The sequence below is a fragment of the Venturia canescens genome, chromosome 7 (assembly GCF_019457755.1).
Source record: "Venturia canescens isolate UGA chromosome 7, ASM1945775v1, whole genome shotgun sequence".
Classification (NCBI taxonomy): Eukaryota; Metazoa; Arthropoda; class Insecta; order Hymenoptera; family Ichneumonidae; genus Venturia; species Venturia canescens.
The window spans coordinates 11,430,037-11,452,654 of record NC_057427.1 but is presented as its reverse complement, the minus strand read 5'-3'; the positions used below and the strand labels follow the sequence as shown (position 1 = coordinate 11,452,654).

At 42.2% G+C, this 22,618-nt stretch overlaps 1 protein-coding gene across 4 annotated transcripts in view; it reads right to left on the bottom strand.

Annotated features, from left to right (window-relative positions):
* The window catches only part of mwh (multiple wing hairs), a 105,936-nt gene that overhangs the window by 16,323 nt on the left and 66,995 nt on the right, over positions 1–22,618 (bottom strand). For 2 of the 4 annotated variants that reach the window (XM_043423096.1, XM_043423095.1), the window contains one exon: positions 9,702–9,774. In XM_043423096.1, coding sequence (XP_043279031.1) covers positions 9,702–9,774 — 73 coding nt within the window. Of the gene's footprint in view, positions 1–9,701; positions 9,775–21,679; positions 21,873–22,002; positions 22,097–22,618 lie in introns of those variants that run through there. The other 2 variants (XM_043423097.1, XM_043423098.1) reach the window with 2 other exon arrangements.

The window sequence follows — 22,618 nt, the reverse complement described above, 5'->3', positions numbered from 1 at the left end:
CGACTTAAGTTCTGTTTACTTTTATTACCGAGAGCTCCGCGATAACCTCCAATTTTCTTGTTATTTGTAGCCGATTAAACGAAGCTTCTAGGTGCGAATTAGTTGCTCAATTTCTTCTTCAATTTTGTCGAGTCGAAAAATACGGCGAATCGTCGCAAGAGAGCAGCGTTTTGCGGTTAATCGACTGCTCGTTCGCTCACGCGATTAGGCGTCTAACAACAATTTATCAATCGTGTTTGACGTCTGAAAAAATAAAGTCTCCTCTCCTCGTACGCTTACATCGGTTCGTTCTTGCGTGACGAATTAATAAATATGAATTTTAAAAAAATGGGCACGAGTCCTGAGAATGTAAGTTATTGGATCACCAGAGAAATCTAGCGTCGCGGGGAGCGACTCGAGACAAGTGCGCGTTTCCCAGTTTCCCAGTCGCGGCTGTAAAAAAGTTATCGACAACAAAACTAAATTGATTAAGGTCAGCTGATGTTTTTTTATTAGCGTCCTACGCGTATTTGCGCACAACTCCGTAATTGATTCGTATCCCGAGCCACGCAGCAATTCTTACGTACACGAAACGTTTATTTTGTTAAACCAACCGAGAAATGAAGCGTTGACAGAATGGGGAAGTTTACCAAAAGTTGTTATGCAAATTGTTTAAAATTTCATTGTCGAGCGACGGAATTTTCTCATTTCGCTGTTTCAATTTTTTCTAGTTCGAAAATTGTCACGTATATGACCTCTTTCTGTTTTGTCGAATGAAGAAAATTCGTCACCGTACGGTTTTCCTGGTGGTTCTTGCCACGACTGGGGCTTTGGCCATCAAACCGAACAGAGAAAAAGTAAGTCCAATTCGTAGCAACCGATACGTAATTTTTTAAATTGAAAATGGAAATTCAGTGAGCCGATCTTAAAGCAGCGGAAATGTGCACTTTTCTTAACTTTCTTTGACATTTTTGTACTCCAATGGACTAATTAATTTACACTTGTATTGCGTCGATTAAATCCGTCCTGAAATCAAGTCTCCTCGATTAACCGTCGTCGATGGAAGAAAATTTTGGTTTCAATTAAATCTCATACCTTGGAAAAAAAATTCGAAGGCTTTCGGAAAACAGTTGAAAACCGCTGGCACGTGTATTTGTCTCGAGTCGTTACCTTGAATCCCGAAAAGTAGAGGAGGACCAGACGTTATTGCTGCATAACAGCTGCTCGTCCGTCGATTATAATCGACAAGAATAGAGACATAGAAAAAAAGGGAGTTTGGCAGACAAGCGTCAATATTTTTCTATTATCTTTATCGCGTTACTTCGTTAGAATATATCGGAACATGGGAGCCTCGAAGTGAGGCTTCACCCTGTCGCGGGTTGCAAATTTCCTGTAAAATTCAGCAATGAAATCTTGAGCAGGTCACAGCCAAATGGAATGATTCATTTTTTCATGGCCCTGGTCTCAAGGTGAAGTGAGAAAAATATAAATGATTCCAAGTACCTTTTGCGCAGTATTATGAAAACGAGTAAATAAAAATTGATAAAGTATCGGATGCTTACGCTTCGATATTCAACTAATGCGGAGAAGAATTCCTGCATTTTTTATCTAAGAATTGTAATTTTTTCACAGAATGTGCAAACAACGAACGTAGCCTCAATATAAAAAAATATTTTCCAGAGTATTCCATCACAATGGAGAGATATTGAGCTCGTGTAATCAACATCAAAAAAATTCGTCGAATAAGCCATTATCAGTTTGCACAGTTGCCGAACTGTCCTCGCGTCCTGTTTAATCTGCAAACGTGGTATTTGGAAATTTCAAAAGTTCTACGCAATTCATAGGCTCACCTATTGGGCAACTAACATTCAATGATTACACAGCAACATTATTTTATACGGTGAATTCGTGATAATAATGGCCCCAATGTTTACCGAGTCGATGAAAAACAAGACTGCGAGTGCTCCCTGCAGGTGTGTAGAGAGTATAAAAGTTACAGCCATGTGGGATCAGCACTGAGTCGAGAAGAAAGGTTTACGCTGTCGTGGTACTTTGTGGCTTAAAATATTAAAGAAAAAAATCATGTTTCTGTGGGGTGCGACAGTAGTTTGCCTGGCCATGGTTCATCTCCGGCACATCGATGGGGGCAAAATAGACGTTACGGTATTCTTGATAGTTGGAGGAAAAATGATGAAATCGGTGGAATAATGAGGGGAAAATTGGATCTAAAAATGTGGGAAATCAAATTTGTCTTTTGACTTTCAGGCCGAGGCTCAGAGGAAGGTGTTGGAAGCGCTGAACCTCGATCGCAGAGACGGTAAATATGCGTTATCTCGATGGAAACTTTGGTTGGAAAAATCATTCTTTCTAGAGCAGGTGAATTTTTATCGTTCAATAGTGGAAGCCATCGGAGTGCCACTAATCACTTTTCCTGAACAATCGGAAGAGAGCATTGCCAGGAATGGAAGAGCCATGAGAATTCGAGCTTTCAATGGCGATTACAGTCTCTACCTCCATCCTCGACATCCCGTTTTAATATCGGACGAGACACCGGTCTACTACGTTAAGCCAAACGTAAATAAAAGTGGGGGTTACGAGTATGAGTTAATAGAAAATGTGAGTTTACAGGGACTTTTAATAAAAGGAATATACACAATTGACGAGTGAAAAAATGCGAGCGAAAATCGTTTTATTTTGTTGGATAGGCAATGAAAAAGGTCGGACAACTTTTAGAAGATCCTCGTCATCGGGCCTCGGTGGTACTGAATACCGACGAAAGTAACGACAGAACAGTCGTGAGTAGAATCTCATCGGATTGACGATGAGAAATAAATCTTTTCATATATTTACGATCATTTTTCTATAAAGTTTTTTCATAAATGGATCCATTAAATTTACGCAAAAATTTCATGATCCCGATGGATTTCATGCATAAAAATCATTGCTTCGTAGACCGCTGTCGTAACACCTGAAAATTCCACTTCAAGCGTCGTGATCAAAACGGTTGAGCGACGTTCCATTAATCATCGAGACGATTATTCCTCGAATTCGAAAGATTACGTTGCCGTGCAACTCAAGAATGAAGTTTTGGCCAAATATGCAGGAAAAGGTAAATCGTTTAGACTTAAGCTATGCACGAAACGATTTTCTCAAGAAAGTCTTGAAATTTACACAGAGCTTAAATGGATAGTCGACTGAACCGCATATTTCATTTTTAAGGGTTTTTTTTTCTTTAGTTACTTAAACTAAACGTGTTTAAATATGGAGAAAAACACACAGGCCTATAAGAACTATGCGTGAAAAATCGTTTTTCTTTCCGTATAACGAATGAACGATTCTTACGAAGTTTATGACACATCGAAAGTGAAGTATATAATGAAGGTCTGGGAAAAAATTCGAGAGGATTGTCTTACTAGTAATAAAGATATAACACCTTAAAGATTGAACGAAATTGGTAATGAGCACTCGTGACCTCGCATTTGCTTATTTCGGCATTTTGTGTCTTCTTGGCTTGGTCCATTCCTGTCATAGCCTTCTGTCTTTTTATTAAAACTTTTTTATTGATTCATTTCCCTTTGTTTTTTTCCTTTGCGCTCTCTAACGCGATTTTTTACGTAACTCTGACTTTAATTTAAAGTGATTATATTATCTTTAATTAGGGAGTAAAAATCGAACCAATTTAGACTCTCGATCATACGATCCTACGGACCTTAATATAACGATGAAAAAGAAAATCAAACAAAAATTTATCAACATGAGAAATGAATTCATCCAATTTCTGTTCTGCTCCCTTTTATAGTACGAGCGAAAAGAGATGCTCCGCAAAACGAAGAGAGTCACGACTCTGCAGACGCTCAGCCCAATCATCCAAGTGCTCTGTACCCGAAACTCCTTTTAGCCATTGATTCTTATTTCTATAAAAATTCGTAAGTAACACTCACCCTTCAAAAAGTTAGTCGATTTGAGAATTTATGTGCAGCTACCTTAGGCAAAGATTTAAAATTATTCAAGCATTTATTGGAACCAAGATTTATTTAAAAAATCGCTTTCTATTTTTCGGCCAATCCCAGGAAAAATTCTGATTGAAGAATTTTCTGATTCATGACAGAATTCATTCAAGTTTCCTCGAGTGATTGTTTTTCAATAGAAAATGGGGCATAAGTATAATAAAAATGAAAAACAGCGATTTTAAAAACGAAATTTCTGAAAGAATCGACGAGGAATCGAGTTACAAAAAGTATGTAATATTGATCATTTTTTTTCCTTCAAAGGTCGGATGCCGCTTTGGTGCAAACACTCGAATATTTTATGGCTTTGATTAACGGTGTTGATCTTTCTTACCGCCATCTCGAAAATCCAACAGTAAATTTGCACATTGCCGCGATCACGATTGCCACCGTAAGTTTTCGATATTCATATCTAAATGTATAAATTGAATTTACAAAAAATCCGCCAATGTTTTGAGCTTCGAAATTTGCTTAAAATTCGTCAGACTCCTGCCCCATACGTCGAGAATAACTTGAAATACAGAGGACGAGGATGGCTCAAGTCGAGAGTAATCCCAGACATGAAAACCTATTTCCATCATGTAAAAAATCAAATCCCTGTTAAATACGACATTGTTTTATCATTTGGCAAGTAAGTTGTAGAACAATAATGTTTTTCGACATTTTTCCTCATTCGATAAACTGAATAGTCGTTTTAACACTTTTCTTTTTCCAGGGCTTTGGGCCCGGTTAGAGAAGGTAAGATTTCGTGCTGAACAGGTTTATTTTCGAAATGTAAATAGTTCATTTCGTGTGTCAATAAATGAGCGTTCGTTCGGTGCATTCATTTTTAGGATCAAGCAGCCACAAGCCCGTATGTGGTAACTCGAGCGACCAGCACGTGGGAGCTGTCGCTCATGTCAGTGACAATAGTCGGTTCTCCGCGATTGAGTATGCGGTTATCGTATTGGCAAACATGTAAGTGATCTCAAAAACGAAAAATTTGAACATCAGTTGAGTGCGAAAATTTATTTGATTTAATATCAATCGTCGCTTAATTGTAACTTTATTCGTGTATTTATTGGCAGATTTGGGTTGGATTTCGAAAAAATTATGAACATTTCTCCCGGATGGTAAGCTGTCACGGTCGACGTCACAATGGAATTACAGTGAACTTTTTATTTTCGCTCGGTTTGATATATGTTTTTTTTCCACAGTCGCACGTCGTCGTATCAGCCCGTTGACGCCGATTGCGAAAACGGGACTATGAGCATCATGACGCTTTCGTTTCGAGAAAGATCAGGAGCAACTTTTTCAGAAAAATCATTGCGAGAACTCAACAGATTATTGGCGTATGTTTTGAAGCTTGATAAACTGAAACAATCATTTCAGAGACTTGACTAAAATTTGTGACTTTTCATTCGCAGGAATGGAGATTTCAAATGTATGTATGAGAGACCTGCGATTAAGGGCAACGTTTTGCCAGAACTAATGCCCGGGAAAATGATGAGTCTACTTGAGCAGTGCACCCAACCTGGCTTCCTTTACGGGCCTGACTCCAAAGACGAGGTGACATTGTGCATTCTTAATATTCAAAGAAAAAAAGTATTTTCAATATACTGAAAATACTTGCATTTTTTTTATCGGCCTCGTAGCAGATTGATTTGTTTTCGTTTCATTGCGCTATTCCACCGAATTTTAAGAATTTTTATCGTTTTGTTAGAAATCAGACGTTGAGAAAACCTCCAAATCTTGTTGCAAGAAATTAAAAAAAAAAAAAATCTTTCTTTCGTGACAAGAATTGTTTGTCTACCGAAAATTTTTCTGATTCGCGTTTCACTTGTTAATCTATGAAATTTCGGTCTAGTATACTATCTGTGGGAGTCTATCTTGTACCGACCGGAACTCGACTGGTCATGCTACGAGGAAACTAACGCATCCGTATCCACCAGCCCCGGGCACCCCGTGTAAGAGGCACGATAGTCCGAATCCTGGGGTAATTACGATCTAAAATAATACGCTAATTTGCACTTCGTAGTTTCTCGATCTCTACAAATCGTTCGAGAAATAAAAAAAATTGGAGGATAACAAGTGCTTTTTGAGTTCATTGCGTTGGACTCCAACGCTGCTGACTACAAATATTTTCTTTTTCGCAGGTCTGTCTAGAGAAACGCTGCGTCGGTTTGTGATCGAGTGAAAACTATGATCAAGATTTGAGGTTTATAGCCCCATATTTTTGAGGGTAAACGTTTATCGTTTGTAGCTCGGAACTGCTGTCAATTGTCAGCCTATAAGAGCACGCTTTCGAATAATCAAACAGAATTATTATTATTTTTTAACCGATTGAAATAGCAGTAATAAAAGCATTTTGGAACTTCTATTATGATTTCATGTAAATTGTCTTTTTTCTTTATTGAACTTTTTTTACTTCCCATGAACGAGTACCTCAGTCCTGCATTGAAAATAAAAGTATTCATTGAAATATGGAAATTCATTGAAGTGTCCATCAAGGCAGGGTGCCAAGCCATCTGCGTTCAGTCTGTAATTTTTTACAGTGGACAATTTTTACGAACGTTAGTAAATAAAATTCTGAGTTAATTCAAGGTTTTTTAGAACGAAGTCGTGTTTTATGGGGAAGCATTTGTAATTTGGAGTACAAACTTTAATGAACAGGTTTTCAATGAACTCGCGGTGCAATCATTCGGTAATATTTTCTTCAGTGAATTGCTCTTGTGCACATCAGTTTTCGTAAAAGTTATTTTTCCCTAAGAACGATTTTTCGTGTTTTTCGTCGACGGAATTTCGGGCGAGGATTATTGTGTCGAGTAATCGATTCTCTGACCGCGATATAACCGTGTGAACAGCACGAGTTTTCTCGGATCGTCAAGGGCAACAAAAAAGATATTCTCATGGTAAGCAGCTGCAGGCAAAAGAGGTGAAAAAGTGTAACGTTCCTCTGTAATTTCGCGTTGAATAACAAGCCTGAAAAAGCGCATTCGAGTCAAAGTGAAAATTATTTAAACATTAGTACAGACGAGAGTACTGCTCTGGTAATTATGACAATCAGTAATAACAACAATTGCAATAATAAGGAGCGAGAAGTTAGCAAGGCGCTCGAGTGAACACGCGTGCTGGCGTCGATACGCGTGCAGTCACGAAAGTTGTACACGCCGCATGAATGAAAGAACCAGGCGATTTTATTGATGCACTACTGCGCGCGCGTTCGTTTGTGTTCGCGAGAGTGAAGCGCGCGAGCGAAGCTCGCGGCGAGTCGGTGGCTCCGTGCAAGCGGTGATTTATTCCCGGTTAATCCGAGGCTGCGGATTAATCACGTTAATCTGCACGGTGCTGCGGTTCGAAGCTAAACTCGCGGCCATTTATCGGGGGTCGTTAGAGGCAATATTGCCGGAGTAACGTATTTATGCGTTTACGGTACATCTCCGCATGCGCGTTTCCAGGGCGACTAAAAATACTTTTGAGTTCTCTTATTTTCTCGCAGTGAATAAACAATTGCTGATTAAATTATGAACCGTTTTTCAAGCGCGGTTGTTCGACGGGCAACTCGGTATCTGAAACGTTTTTTCTACGCTTCCCGCAGGTACGTTTGATAAGGGGAAAAGGGTCATATATAAAGGCACGTTATCGCGGTGTTTTGTGTGTGTGTGTATCCTCTTTGAGGACGCTCACCCTGGGACCTTAAACGCGCGCTGATATAAACTCGTGGCGGCTCCACAGTGGAGAGCTACGAGGCGCGTTCCGCTTTGCTTAATCTCCAAAGTTTCCGGCGACAAAGCACGGAAATGGCGGTGCGACGTGCGAGCAGATATATTTTTACCTAAAAATCTTATCGAGTATCTCTGTACGTAAATGGAGAGAGATTATGTTCGAAGGATCGTTATTTCGAAGTGAAACGAGGTGGATTTTACGACAGGCTAATTTTACGTTTCTGCTTCCTTTTATTTTCTATTGTCAGGGCAAAGATTTCGATCGTCGAAGCAAGAAAAAAGAGAGTTTGAAAACCCTCTCAATCGAATCTTTTCACGTGTTTTTGCAAACAAGAAATATTCGTCGTTCCGCGCTTCTCAATGCCGATTAAGGAAGCTCATCTGGTAATCGAATTGAGAAAAACTTGTCTGTTTAGACATTTCTAGCATGTTTTAATAATGTCAAATGTTTGAACCTGATATATTATGACATGAACACGAGTGAAAAATTATGTCAATAACCGACAGACAATTGGCTAGTCGTAATAATTTTTATTTCGATTAACTCTCGTTACCAGATGAACTTCCTTAAAAAGGATTCGAACACTCGTGCAACCGGAGTTTGAAAAATCTCACGAATTTCTTAGGCCGAGAATTAGCGAGTAAAATACACATTTCATCAAGCTCGTTGTTTTTTTACTTTTCTTGAATTCTCTCGGCGCTGTGTTCGTTGGCATTCGTAGATAATACACGTTCATTACGTCGTTTCTCTCTCTCTCTCTCATTTGGTTGGTACTTCGGCTACAATATCGCGGTACAGAAGGACTTGTACACACATAGTACGAGAGTACGAGCGAAGAAGAGAGAGACTTGATTCGCACGGAATGTCATCAACGAGAGTAATAATCTCAGTGTATCGCGGCAACTCTCGTTTCCGGGGCGTATTATACCCAGTCTCGTTATTTATTAGCCAATGTATTTTTTACCTCGTTTTTTTAAGACTCGAACCGTAACGAGTCTGCTGTTAAATAAAGAACAGTGGGCTCGTAGTCGCCGTTGAATGTGACTCTAGAGATTTCGTGGCGACGTGGCGAAATTTCGAGGTGGACGTTAATTGTTTTATTTTGTTGAAAAATGTAGGATTCTATACAATAGAACTTAAGGTAGATGATGCCCGAGGATCGTATTTTATGGGGTCTAAATTGGCTCGATTTTTCCTTCCTAATTAAAGATAAAATCACTTTAAATTAATGTCAGAGTTATTAATTCGATATTGTATATACATTTTTTCAACTTATCTTTTGGCGAATGGGATTACAAGCCATTAATTAATCGGAAATCCATCACTGACCGAACACCCGAAATTTCGTTCGTCCCTGGCGAAAATACTACATGTTCTCTACGTAAAAAATCGCGTTAGAGAGCGCAAAGGGACACGAATAAAGAGAAAAGTGTTAATGAAAAGACAGAAGACTATGACAGGAATGGGCCAAGCCAAGAAGACAGAAAATGCCAAAATAAGCAAATGTGAGGTTATTCGAATGCTCATCACCAATTTCGTTTAATCTTTAAGGTAGCATATATTTATTCCTAGCAAGACAATCGTCTCGAATTTTTCCCAAACCTTCGTTATATACTTTATTGTTATTGTGTACTTTTTCATAAACTTCGTAATAAGCGTTCGTTCGTTATATGGAAAGATGAACGATTTTTTTCCCTCTAACCGTGTGTACTTTTGTTCGTATTCAAACACGTTTATCTCAATAACCAACAAGACTGTAAAATTTGAAACGCGTGTCAGTCGACTACCCATTCAAACTCTAAATTTCAAAGCTTTCTTGAGAAAATCGTTTGGTGCATGAGCTATCTTAATTCCCTGTTATTTTTACGCCCCGACGTCAGTCTCCGGGGAAAGATCGTAGAATTAATTAGCCACTCGCGATTATATTGGCTCTCGGGGAATGGTGAGCGTATCCTCAACGTATTATATAAATATGTACGTTGTAATATCGAGGCTGAAACGTGTTCTTACTTTTTCCGGCTGTGGACCCCAAGGCTTAACAGCGAGTAGCTCCTCTTCCGCGTTGGGTGCCATCTCCGATTCGCTGCAACAAGAAATGCGAGAAAATAGCGACGTTAGTAGAGGGTTGCAACTTCCCGGCTGTGCATTTATTCATTATTATTATTATTATCATCATCATCATTATTATTATACAGGACCGGACACACGGTGTAGGAATCCGTGTCTATCTACGAATGTTAATACGAGAGTAAAGAAGGGCTCCGCGCGCGGTGTCTTTATCAGCAGGAAAAGCGTCGCGGAAGTTTGTTCCCGCTGGGGGGATTCCCCTCGCTTCGTGGGATTTTCAAACGGTACCGCGCACATCCATATCCACCCTGCGCGAGGTTCTCGTGGCCGCGGCGCTGGATACCCGGACAAAAGTACGTTTCTAAACGGGGAAGCAGCTTTTTCCTTGCCTCGTCCGCAATACGCGTAATCGACGCGTCGATCACTCTCCGTGGTAACTTCACCGCGTTGTTTCCCCGAGCCTCGCTCTCCTCGTGTGCAATCGTCGAGTGCGCCGTGCTCGAACGGAATCGTGACTCGATTGAAGGAATTCTAACGCCGAGAGCACGGGAGCCTTCTTTCTACTTATTCGCCAAGTGTTATCCTCGCGCTGCGAGAAAGTCTCGTTGTAAATAAGGAAAGACCGAGCGGCACTTGCGCCAATAATCTCACAAAAATGTATCCGCTATTACTCCCATTAAATATTCAGCATCGAGGCAAAAAGAAGAGACGCGCACGGCGGCGTGCCCGGTGAAAAGGAAGACCTGAATGCGGGCGCGAGGCGCCACTCGCCATCCCCGCGCAAACGGTCGGAGGCAGCTCGTTCAAATTCTAAATATAACGTCGTCGCGCGGAGACACCTCGACCAGCGCAATTACATATCTAGCAAAGTGGTTTGACCTTCCGGCGCGACTACTCGCGATCCGCACAGATGCGCGCTCCTCGGGAGACGCGAGGAGCGCGACCGTCGCATTTACGATCTACCTTCGAGATACATTCAATATACACGTTTACAGAGATATTCGTATCAACGTGAACCACTTTCTCGGAGCAACGCGGATTTTCCTCGCGACGCCTTCCACTCCCTTAACAAACCGAGGCAAAGCGTCGCGTCACTCGCTCCGCAGCCTTCCCACGGAACGAAACGATCCACTAAGGCTTCCGGGAGACCGATTTTTCCCCAGGTTTTCCGCCCACCTCGAAGGGGGGAGTTTCCAGAGCGCCCTCGAAGCCCCTCCGCGCCAACTTTGTCTCAAACTTTTTATCCCTCCGCGGGATGGAGAAGAGAGAGAAGAGCGTCTCGAAGGGAAGAGGCAAGAAGCCACATTTCGTCGTCGACGTCGTCGAGGACGCTGCAGCACTCTCGTCCACCTCCTCGCGAACACAGGGGAGGCATTGACCCGCTGCGCGCGCTCGACTCTTAGTCATCACGCACGTACAAACTCAGACTCACACGAACGCGGCGTCCACCCGTGAATTCCTTCCTGCTGCTGGCCTGGCACACGCGTGTGCGTCAACTCGGGGATATATAAGTGCTGCGTCTAATGTCCACTCCGCACACTCGTCGCTGCGCGCTTACTCATTCACTCGTGCTGAACGACAGCTACTCCGCAACGCGCTCTGCTCTTCGGGTATATTAACTTATATGGATGTGCATATGGAAATGGGCCTGCGCGCCATGTGCGCGGGCAGTTCCGGTGACTAGATAAAAGTAAATGCAGGCGAAACGATAGACGAACTCCGGGTTAAGGGAGGGCGCGAAAGTCCACGAGAGCGGGGGCTCCGCGAGGAAACGCTAGGAAAAAACTGCTGCGTGCATCATCCCTTTGATGAATGCTCGTTAATCGGGAGATTTACGAGATCGCAGCGACGAGATTGAATTTTAATTATATCGTCTTCGTTCGAAACGCGATGAATAAAGATATTTCGCAGGGAGCGAGCGGAACGTTGGAATATATTGAGGCACGCGAGTCTAATGAAAATCGAAATTCCAACTTTGGGAATCGACATTTGGACATATATGCTGGAAATGTACGGCGAGCATTTATTCCCGGAATTATTATTATTGGACCGTCCAGTTGACGAGAAAACAATTGACGAAAATCACATTTTTTAAGGGTTGTACACACAGGCTCTTATGGAAGACACTTCCTGTGCGACGATATGAGCCAAAAAGGAGAATAAGAAAATATAATGATTTTAGATAACAATGATGTCTTGAGTTGGGCTTGTTGCCGGTGAAAATCACTTGGGAATAAACAGTGGAAGGTTTGACAACACCATGAGCCAGCTGGTTTAAAATATAGATGTGCATACGCACATGATTAGAAAATGGTTGTCGTCACGTTTTGCTCGACGATTTTATTACGAAAGTATTTAAACAGCTGTCATTGTATTAAAAATTGATCAATCTCGATAAATGAGCTGCACATTGTTTTTATAATTGGGAGAATAAATTTGAATCGTTTCTTTGATCATCGAAAGAGCAAAAAAGTTCAGATGCTTTTTTGAATGGCAAGTAACTTCCTCAACTGGAACGTTGCTCGAGGCTGCTCATCTGAGGAAATCGAAAAGATTTTCGAGAAACTCTCAATTCGCGAGGATTTACTTAATTGCTGATGTGATTTTCCGGATACTTTTAACTCGAGATTTTCTATCTTTACGCGAGAATAATCAATCGTTTCGTTTTTATACGCGGAGTCGCGGTGTACGAGATATTTTGTGACAAAAATGATTGACTTCTATCCGAAGCTCGAATACATCTGTCGCTAACCATTGAACTGTTGCGGATTCTAAACATTTAACTACGAGAACACATATGTGACTCTGGAGAATTCATCGGGCTTTTATATATAGAGTGAAAGAACAAGAAAAGCCAGAAGAAGAAGAAGAAGAAGAAGAAGAAGGAGAAGGAGGAAGAAGAGAGATTCCACACGTGTCATTCTGATGCGCGGGTCCAGAGCTGCTCTTCGCAGTGCCGTCCAATGGATATAATCGCGATGTTTTCCCCCGTTAGCTTCCGGGTAATTCCGGTACTCCGGCTTTTACAGCTGCGTGTGTCGATGTGCTATTTTCTACGTAGTATTCCATTACACACACGCGTTCGTGTCTATATGGCAACCATTAACTCTGAATCGTCCTGATCCTGCTGTCGCGCTCAGAAAGTGCGAGCGTTCATAGAGAGAAACGAGCCCGAAACGTTTCTACTTCGTTGTGCGCTGCTGTTCTCGTCGATCGTTACAACCGTAAACGTTCCCTTGTGCCTCCTTAACCCAGGCCATTGGGACATGTTAACATTCGAGATTTTTTTCAACTCAAGCATGAAGCCATGGGAACTAACGGACAATACGAAAAGCCTCGATGTTGTTGCTTAACTAAACTTCGCGACCCGGGGCATTGAGCTAAGAGGGTCCCGCTAATTTGCTGGGATCGATTCAAAATGGAGCCTTTCCAGACGATTTTAATTTCCACTCGTGTTGTACCAACTAAAATGCAAATATGCTCGACGCAAATGGCGAATGCGGCTCGTTATTCACTCCGAAAATTATTGCATCGATCCGAGTCCGCCTGATTCCGGTTACGAAAATCGAACTTTCTTCTGAAATAATTAACCAACGATATATCCTGCTCAACGATCCTTGAATCAGGGCCGATTGAACGAATGAAAAGTTAAAATGGAGCGCACTCCGGCCGGAAACGGAAATATTAAGCGCGTCCAGCGGGTTTTATAAGCCCACGAAGCAATGAATCAGCGAGATGAAAATTTGTGGAGCTTCGCGTGGCCTCGTTAGTCGAGGCTTTTGAATTATAAAACGCGGTCATACTTGAGGAGGTTTGAGGTAATATATCAAGGAATAAGGGGCGAAGAAACTGCAGAATCGAGCGGAAGCTCCTTCGCTCAATCTTTCGGATTGAGCGCTTTCCTTTTCCACTGCGCGTGCGTTACGCTCCTGCAGAAAAAATACTTTTTATACACGAACGTATAATATGCATATTATGCACACGTGCATTTCTACGCCACAAAGAGAGGGGCGGCCGCGATGCGTTTCATGCTTCTGCTAATAAGATTGTTATCGAGAGTTAAGCTGCGAGAAGGAGCGATTCCATCTCCCTCGCGCACGGACTCGCGGAGTAGAACGACGCGCCCGAGTTTGCCGGCTTGGCGCCTCGGCGAAGCTCCATTTATATGCGATAGAGTCCGACGGTGTGGAGAATCCGAAGCGATATTTCAAAAAACCTCACTTTTATCTCTCTCCAGCGAGCGCACTCTTTTATTTCGATTTTTTCCTCCGCCCCAAGTGTAATATATCTTCCAGGATATGCTCGGTGATCGGCACAACAGAAGCTGATCGGTTGTACTCGGATCGCGGCTAGCCGCAGGACAAGCCTCACCGGGAGGAAGAACGAGGAGAGCGTAAGAAAAAGGAGAGAAAGAAGGGGCGTAAGAAGCCCCGCGGCGGACCAGGATCTTCCCCCGGGCAGGATATCGATTATGTTGACTCATTTTTCTCAAGCATCGAGAGACTTCGTGCAACAATGTAACGACGGGAAAAAGAGCTTTTCGAGGTGAAAAAGTGAAAAAATTTCGATCGAATGTCTCTTGATTATTCACCTATCACGTACACGGAGTTTGTGATCCGCTTCAATCTCGATGCGAGATTACGAAGATTGCGAATCGAATGAGCGTCGCCGCGGTCGAGTGTGTCAAATGCGATGTACGAAAGCAACGCTCGGGATGGTAGCGCTCAAAGAAATGGCTGCAGGAGGGATACGGGTTTGAGGACAGAAAAGCCTGTACATGATTCGGCTTAATGGTTTACGGCTCGATGACTTTGCTGCTGGGAAAACTGACAAAAACCAACAGTTCCAGGATACTTTCTCGTCTTTATCCGAACGAACGGTTGGGAAAGAATTTTTTACTGGATTCTTCCAAAAGCGGACGGTAAAACGAAGAAAATGGGGGGCTCGCGATATCTTGTCACGTTTCAGTGACAACTGCGAAGATTCTGGGCCAATTAAGGCCTCGCATACACTTGCAGGGGGCGGAAAAACGTGATTTTTTTGATTTCTTGATCGACGAGAAATGTTTGTTGAATAACTGTGAACGACACTCATTAGTACATGTGTTCGCGTACGCGTACAATTATTTTCGTCAAAAAGTTTCTCAAAATGGCCCAACTCCGGCTGGATTCCTGTAACAACTTTTTTTGAGCATTAGTCGCAGTGGTCATGATAACTAAAACGCTATATTAATCCGATCCATACGAAATTTATAGCACTTATTTATTATAACGGTAGCTTCGGCCTGGACGAAGAATTCGTAAAAGTTTTGGTGTAAAAAAAATGGCGACAGTTTTAACAAAAAATTCATTTTTCGAGGTGCTAAATTTTCGGTTTTTTGTTACAATTTTTGTTTTCCAACAAAATACGAAATCCTTCGTCCAGGCCCTGGCTATTGTTATGATAAACAAGCGGTATAAATTTCGTATGGGTCGGATTAATAGTTCTTTGTAATCGTGTCCACCGCAAAGGTATTTTTCAAAAAACACGAGTCTGAGATAATCGAATACGAATCTAGTGCTCCGATCTTTAGGAAATTTCGTGAGAATCTTCTCAAGATATTGTACTTTAAAAAAGAATTGTCGATTTTTCCGCCCGTCACAAGTCTATACGAGGCCTTAATCCGGTCAATTATTCCGGGAATCGAGATGCTCGATTAAAATTGCTCCCATTTGCCGAAGGCTCGCCGCGTATGATTCCGAATGCTTCCAGTGATCCCGTCGAGGTATTTGCGATTTAAAATTGCTCGTAAACGCGACGAAGACCCGCGATAATGAGCTTATTATCGAAATTGTTCGAGCTCGTTCGAAGGTGCATGCGCTTTCCAGAAAATTGTACTCCTCGCCCGGCGTCGCGGTACGCCGTCGCAGGAGAGATATCGCATCACGCATGATGCACGAGAGATCCGAAGTGGGAATCGAGGCTGAAAAATGCACGATGTTCGCGCAATTATAGAGCAAACCTGAGCTTTTTATCCGCGGCCGCTCAATGATGGCTTTATTTTCTGCATTCGTATGCGTTACTTCGTCCATGGACATTCGAATGGGCGCGCGTATGTGCATTTAAATATATACAAATACATACGCAAATGTGCATTTCTACGCGCGGTTTCATTTGCGTACACGTAACTCGCGCCCGGGACTCTCGTAATAGCCGGGCAATTATGTTAAACACCGTGAGACGCGATGGGCGCATCGTGCTAAATAATATTTCACCACTTCGCGCGCGCGCGCGCTCGCATTATTTGAAAGCGCGAATACGAAAGCGAGAAGGACGAAGTAATGACACAGTGGAGGCTCGATACGATCATTCGAAATCCGATTAAAAAATCACTTTAATACCAATAATCATCGAGATGATTCCACGTTGGCTTGCTTAACGTACTTCGAATCGCGTTTCGCGCATTTTCGCATCGATTTTATTAATGGATTCGCAGACTCGAGAACAGTTGGATTCCCAACGAGCTCGATTAACATCGCGACAGTGAACGCGAAAGTTTTTTCCGACGGTAATGAACTCCATTGGAAAATTAGTCGCAATCCCTGAACTAATCGTCAGTGGCAATCGCGAGCGAATTTAATTGTTCCCGATAGCTTGATTGAGCTCAGAATTAAGGCAGTCCATGCGCGAAACGATTTTCTCAGGAAAGTCTTGAAATTTACACAGAGTTTAAACGGCTAGTCGACTGACACGCATTTCAAATTTTACAGTCTTGTTGGTTATTGAGACAAACGTGTTTGAATATGAAGAAAAATACACATACGGTTATATTGACTATGCGTAAAAAATCGTTTATCTTTCCATGTAACGAACGAACGTTTTTTACGAAGTTTATGAAAAACGCGTACGCGCAATAACAATAAAGTATATAATGAAGGTTTGGGAAAAAATTCGAGACGATTGTCTTGCTAGGAATAACTATACGTTCCCTTAAAGATTAAACGAAATTGGTAAAATGAGCACTCGAATAACCTCACATTTTGCTTATTTTGGCATTTCGCGTTTCGTCTTGGCTTGGCCCATTCTTATCACAGCCTTCTGTCTTTTTATTAACCATTTTTCTCGATCCATTTCCCATTGTGTTTTCCCTCAGCGCTCTCTGATGCGATTTTTGACATAAAAAACTGTCGTATTTTCGGCAGGGACGAGCGAAATTTCGGGTGTTCGGTCAGTGATCGATTCCCGATAAATTGAGGGCTTCTTCCTCGCCAAAAGATAAAAGTTGAAAAAATGTATATTTACAATATCGAATTAATAATAACTCTAACATTAATTTAAATTGATAATATCTTTAATTAGGGAGTAAAAATCGATCGAATTTGGACACCCATAAAATGCGATTCTTCGCGGGCAGCACGATCTACCTTAAATCTCTTGGCACTACTCATACAGAATAAATGCGATTGTACCGAGGTCGATCGAGTTCAGCAGGCGAGAACGATGCCGAACAAAAGGAGGGCCGGGGTACGCGCACGCGATTAGTATATTACTCACGTGTGTGATTGGCACGCTACTGTTTCTTTAGTACGACGTAAGAACGTTGAATTATTAATGAATTCACACGAGCGATTCTCGCGCGAGTATATATTCGTGCAAGCATGTGGAGATCCATTTTATTTCACGCGGAGCAAGGAAACAGTCCGAGCACGCTTCGAGTATAGCGTTTTCATGTTTATTCAATAATTCTTCCGCGCCTCATCAGGCTTTGTTTATCACCGGCAAAGTTCTTTTGTATATCCCGTTAGACATCGCGGTATAGAGTTTTTTTAATAAAATGGATATTAGACGAAAGATATTTCAGGTGTACAAATTGCAGGTTATATTTGATCTCGCAAACTGTGAAGCGCAGCGATCACAAAGATTTTTCGTATCCAATTATACACGAAACTTGAGCAATTTAATATTCCTTTTTCCCACAAAGACTCTTCCTCCTTCGCACACGTTAATTTCCACCCATTATTTGCAACGCTGCCAGCAAAAAAGTATGAATTTTTCAACGATCGTTTATTCTCTTTTTCCTCATTTTTATATTTGAAATTCACCCGGAACAGAGAAAACTTATTAATACGAGAGTTGCGCGAGACTCTCGGGGCCGCCACGATCTCATTCAGTTTCGTAATAATCCCTCGCGAGGGATAAGCGAACCGCGCGATAATGCAATTCGAGATTTATCATTATGAGAAATGAATTTACGATCGCGAATTCGAACCATTTTTCCTTCTTTCTCACTCGTTATTCCCACTCCCCTCCTCCCCCCGCGGATACAATCAGTCCTCGGAATCGCAAGCCAATCTGCTAATTATTGTTTATCCCTCGGCCAGGATTGATTCAGCGCTCGAACGAGCGTCGCGAGCCGCAATAAAAGTGCAATCGGCCGCGCGCACGGTGCGATTTTGGTCCAGTAAACCGTCAATCGCGGTCGTAAATTAGTCAAGTTTATCGAAAGAAAACCTCCGAATTTCCAAACTCAACCAACTCGAGCGACTTTTTCTTTTCCAAATGGAAATTCATCGAGAACAAAGAATTGTGCGCGCAGCAGCTCGCAGTTTCTCCGATCACTGCGTCAAGCAGAATTTGACGTTCGCGCCCGCACCGCGTACGCATGCGCTCGCGGGGGAGAAAACTCCACTTGATTTCGTTTTATAGCGCATTGTTGTGCCTACTGTGCAAATTCCTTTAATTATTCGAAGCAATTTAGAGAGAAAAGGCCAAGTTTACCGTGCATTTTCTTGCCATCGCTTTGGGGTCAAGTTCGCTCGGATGTAACGAAGTGAAAAAATAAGCTCGTAATGATGAGCGGCACCCGGTGTCATTCTTACGAAGCAGCCAAGTCGTGAGAGAATACATCAAACAGATGTTCATTGTACATACACCAGATTTAATGCCGTTATGAATCTCTAGTTTTATATTTATATTTTGCGGAAGATGAAAATACAGATATGGAGATGCGAAGGCACGGGGAAACGGGTCCTCATCTCGAGGGCTCATCTCCGGAGAGCGCGGACTCTGGCTGGAGAGAGCGTATAACTGTAATATCTCTTTTCGCTGGGCACGCGTGCGCATACGATCCTTAATGTGCAGCGTCGATGGTGAAGCTGCTGCTGCTGCTGCTGCAGTTGCACTCGAACAAGTAACAAAAAAACGAGGGGCCCATCATCAAGAGAGAAAGAAACAAAGCAGCGAGAGGTGCGTAATAAACGAGAGCCACCGGAAAGAACCGTTACATTAACTCGAATCGAGTCTTTGGCGCGCGCGAGTTCGATCGATTTTCGAAAGGATGTTCAACCGCTGCTGCTGCTGCTGCTGCTGCTGCTGCTCGACGGTTTTATGGAAGAGAATAAAAGCCGATTATTTACAATGGTTTATCGAAAAGCGGAGTGGAAACAGCCGGAAATGCGTTGTTAAGGGGATTAATTAGGCTCGCGGTTAAGCAGAGGTTCGTTAAAGCGTGTTCGGATATGCATAATTAAAGTAATGAATTAACAGTCGGCGAAGTGTTACAAAAACGCCGTTAAATAGCCTGGAGATTTATGAATCGTGGTGTGACTCTTCACTGCGTTGTTTACTGCTCAGCCCCTTAATCGCATCACCCTCAGCGAAAATGCTCCCGTCGAATCGCAACCTCCCGATTCAATCTCGTCCTCGGCCCAATCTATTTTTAATCTTGTCAAGGCGCGCGAGTCAAACCGGAAATGCGAGACGCGTGGGCGCCGGGAAGAACTCGCAGCTCCAATTGCGAAGGAGGCACTCGAACGACTTTGCAAATTATAGATACAAGATTTTTAGCTTGGAACGCACGTGTGTGCAACCACTGTGGAATGCCAAAGGCATATTCTCAGCCGGGGAACTCGACCCTCCATCGAGAATTCAAGCCACGCGCTCTCCGCTACAATATACAAGCTTCGATCTCGTAATTTCCATATGCAGAGTGTTATTACCCGTGTTTTACACCCACGCAGCTCGTGCCCACGGTGGACAATTGATCGTACGGCTTAACAACGTCCTTAATTAACAACCGGCAAATATTTCAACGCGGTGTATTTTATTGAAACTTGTGCTGGCTTCTGACCGAGGATTTTTTACTGGAATGCTATTTTTTGTTGGAGCACAATATTTCGCTTTGGGACAGAAATGTTCGATTTGACATTTCATTTAAAAATGAAAATTGAACGTCACTGCAGTGGGGCGAGGTTCTTTCCTTGTTTCTCTCGAAATAACTAATTTTCTCATTTACGAAAAAAAAAATCGTTAATAAGCTATTAAGTTTGAATGGGCAGCGGTCGAAGAGAAGAAAAACCGCAGTACGGAATGTCCCCCTTTATTACTAGCAATCACTGCACACGTACAAAGCATACGAAAGAGAGAAATTGTCGCGTGCTGACCACGAGCTTGTCGAGTTTGCCACGCCACGGCTGTGTCACGCTCCGGAAAGCGTCCAAGCGGGCTGCGACAGTTTCTAACTTTGATTTTCGAAACTCCGTACCGTCAAAATTCTCATTTTTTCTACCAAACTCTCTCTCTCTCTCTCAAGCGAAACATCTCGAAAAAAGGATCCCAAAAACGCTTGAATTCGCTGCTAATTACTCGTTTTTCAATAACAAAAAATCTTTCAATATTCAATGAAAAATTGGACTAAAGAATTACGGAAAGACTTTGAGAAGCTTTGACAAACGCCTTCGCACCAAATCGCCTCAAAAATATGATAAAATTTCACGAATTATTTTTAACCACAATCGCTTTTCGTTGCTCTACAGTTGCTGAAGATTCAACAAAAATTCACTCCTCCACAAACACAAAAACGATTTCAACAACGATCAAATATCCCCACCAAAATCGTTTACGCAAAGTCGTTTGTTATTCGAGAAAAGTCAGAAATTAGACGAGCGCGCGAAAGCGGTAATGCAATTTTCTTAATCTTACGACAGCTCTCACGATAAAGCGCGCGCGCGCGCACAAGGTTCATTCGTTTCTTTATTTTTCGACGCATACACAGAGGATAGGATTCGTCAAGAAGAGATTTATAAAAATAAGTATGCGCACGTTTGTATATAAGCACACGTGATACTCGAGTTGAGAAATAAAAACAATGGCTAGCCGCGGATGTGCGGAGAATATGAACGAGTTGGAATGGAATTACTCTCAGGAGCAATCATATCTCGTCCTATGGAAAGAATGAAAGGGAGAGAAAGACAGAGAAACGATCTTTGCATTGAAGGTATTTCTATAATTGAAGTAATTGCATGAAAGTAACGTCGAGTTATTCAGATAGCCATCGTGATCCGAGAATTTTTGCCACGATACTAACTGACACTGAGCGTTCGTTTGTATGACAAAGGAATTGAGAATAAAAAAAAAAGAAGGAAGAAAAAATGATTCAGCGCTGCGAGAACGTTCGGATCTCTCGAAGCTGCCTTCAAGTATTCATCCTGCTTGGGAGCTATTTCTCCACATAAACAAAACGAGTGATAATCCTACTCCAATTTTTATGAGATTTCTCACACTGTCTCCGATGCACAGTATTTCATATCCATTCGCATTGTGTTAAACCTCCAAAAGGTTGAGGTATCAAGTTCTAGGAACAGTGACAGGAAATCGACGAGAATTTAGCTCTCGTTTCGTTCCGCAGTTCAAGTTTCATTCGATTCGGTTTTATTTTATCTCGTTCTCGCTGGATGAAAATTTCGCTTTTTTTGTATCCGAAAGTGTCGATTTTCCTCCACTTTGTAAATGATTTGACTGCCGAAAATAAACTCTAAACAGTAACGTTACGAATGAAACTGCTGTGAAATATTTTGGAAATGATTTTCGGAGCTTTTTTTTCAGGCCATCGATTCCTCGAATAAATTAAAAAAAAAAACATCTGAAAAATCGTCCTTAAATACCTGATTTTTATGGTGAGCGTAAAATCCCGTGATAGATTAATCAAGAATCGCCATAATATCGAATCATCACCGGCGCGTATGAGCCCTCGATTAAATCGTACATAAAAACCGCCCGGACATGAGCGAATTCGAAAATTTTTATTCAACGACACTCTTACATTCGCGTTCGAAAGACACCTGGAGCGTTCCGCTCCGCGTGGTAGCCGAGAGTTAACTGACAACCAAGTATACCGGTGTGTTCACCATACGATCATCGAGCAACACTTCGAGCATCCTCGCGGAGGTAGGGATACGGAAAAAAGGGCGTTTGTGCGTCAACTCACCTGGCAGACTTGATCGATAAGAGGCCCCAAATTCGAGCCTTTTTTTCGTCGCTCCGCGTCATTTGCGCAGAGCCCAGAAAAGTGGTAAAATAATCGATCGATTGAGACTGTCGTTGGAACTGCGATCGGTGAATGTGGCAAAAGTTTCTTTTCGGGTCGAACGAAAATGGGAAAAAATTGGGTTGATGAAATCCGAGCGACTTTCTTCTCGATTGAATCGAAATTTATCTCAAATTTCATTAAAACCGCAGAAACTCCGCTCATTTTTCGATAAGTAATTAGAGAACGGCGAGAAAGCTCTAGAAGTTTGGAAAATCATCGGAAAAATGAGAATTTCAATAAAAAGTAACGAAACCAAGGATTTTTCGAGCTTCAAAACATCTCCGAATTCGTTCCCCTTTCCATCCATTATAAATGCAGATAAAAATCGTTTTACGAAGGGACGTCAAGCCTGGCGAGAATTCGCGATGAAAAAACGTCTCGAAATGATCGAACAATTTTGAATAAAATGTTTGATCGAACTGCGCGGCGGAAATCGGAAGCTTCGCGCGAGCGGGTCGGATCCTCGGTCGCTAAGGGATCCACAGATCGTAATTTTCTGTTGTACCGAGCGGTG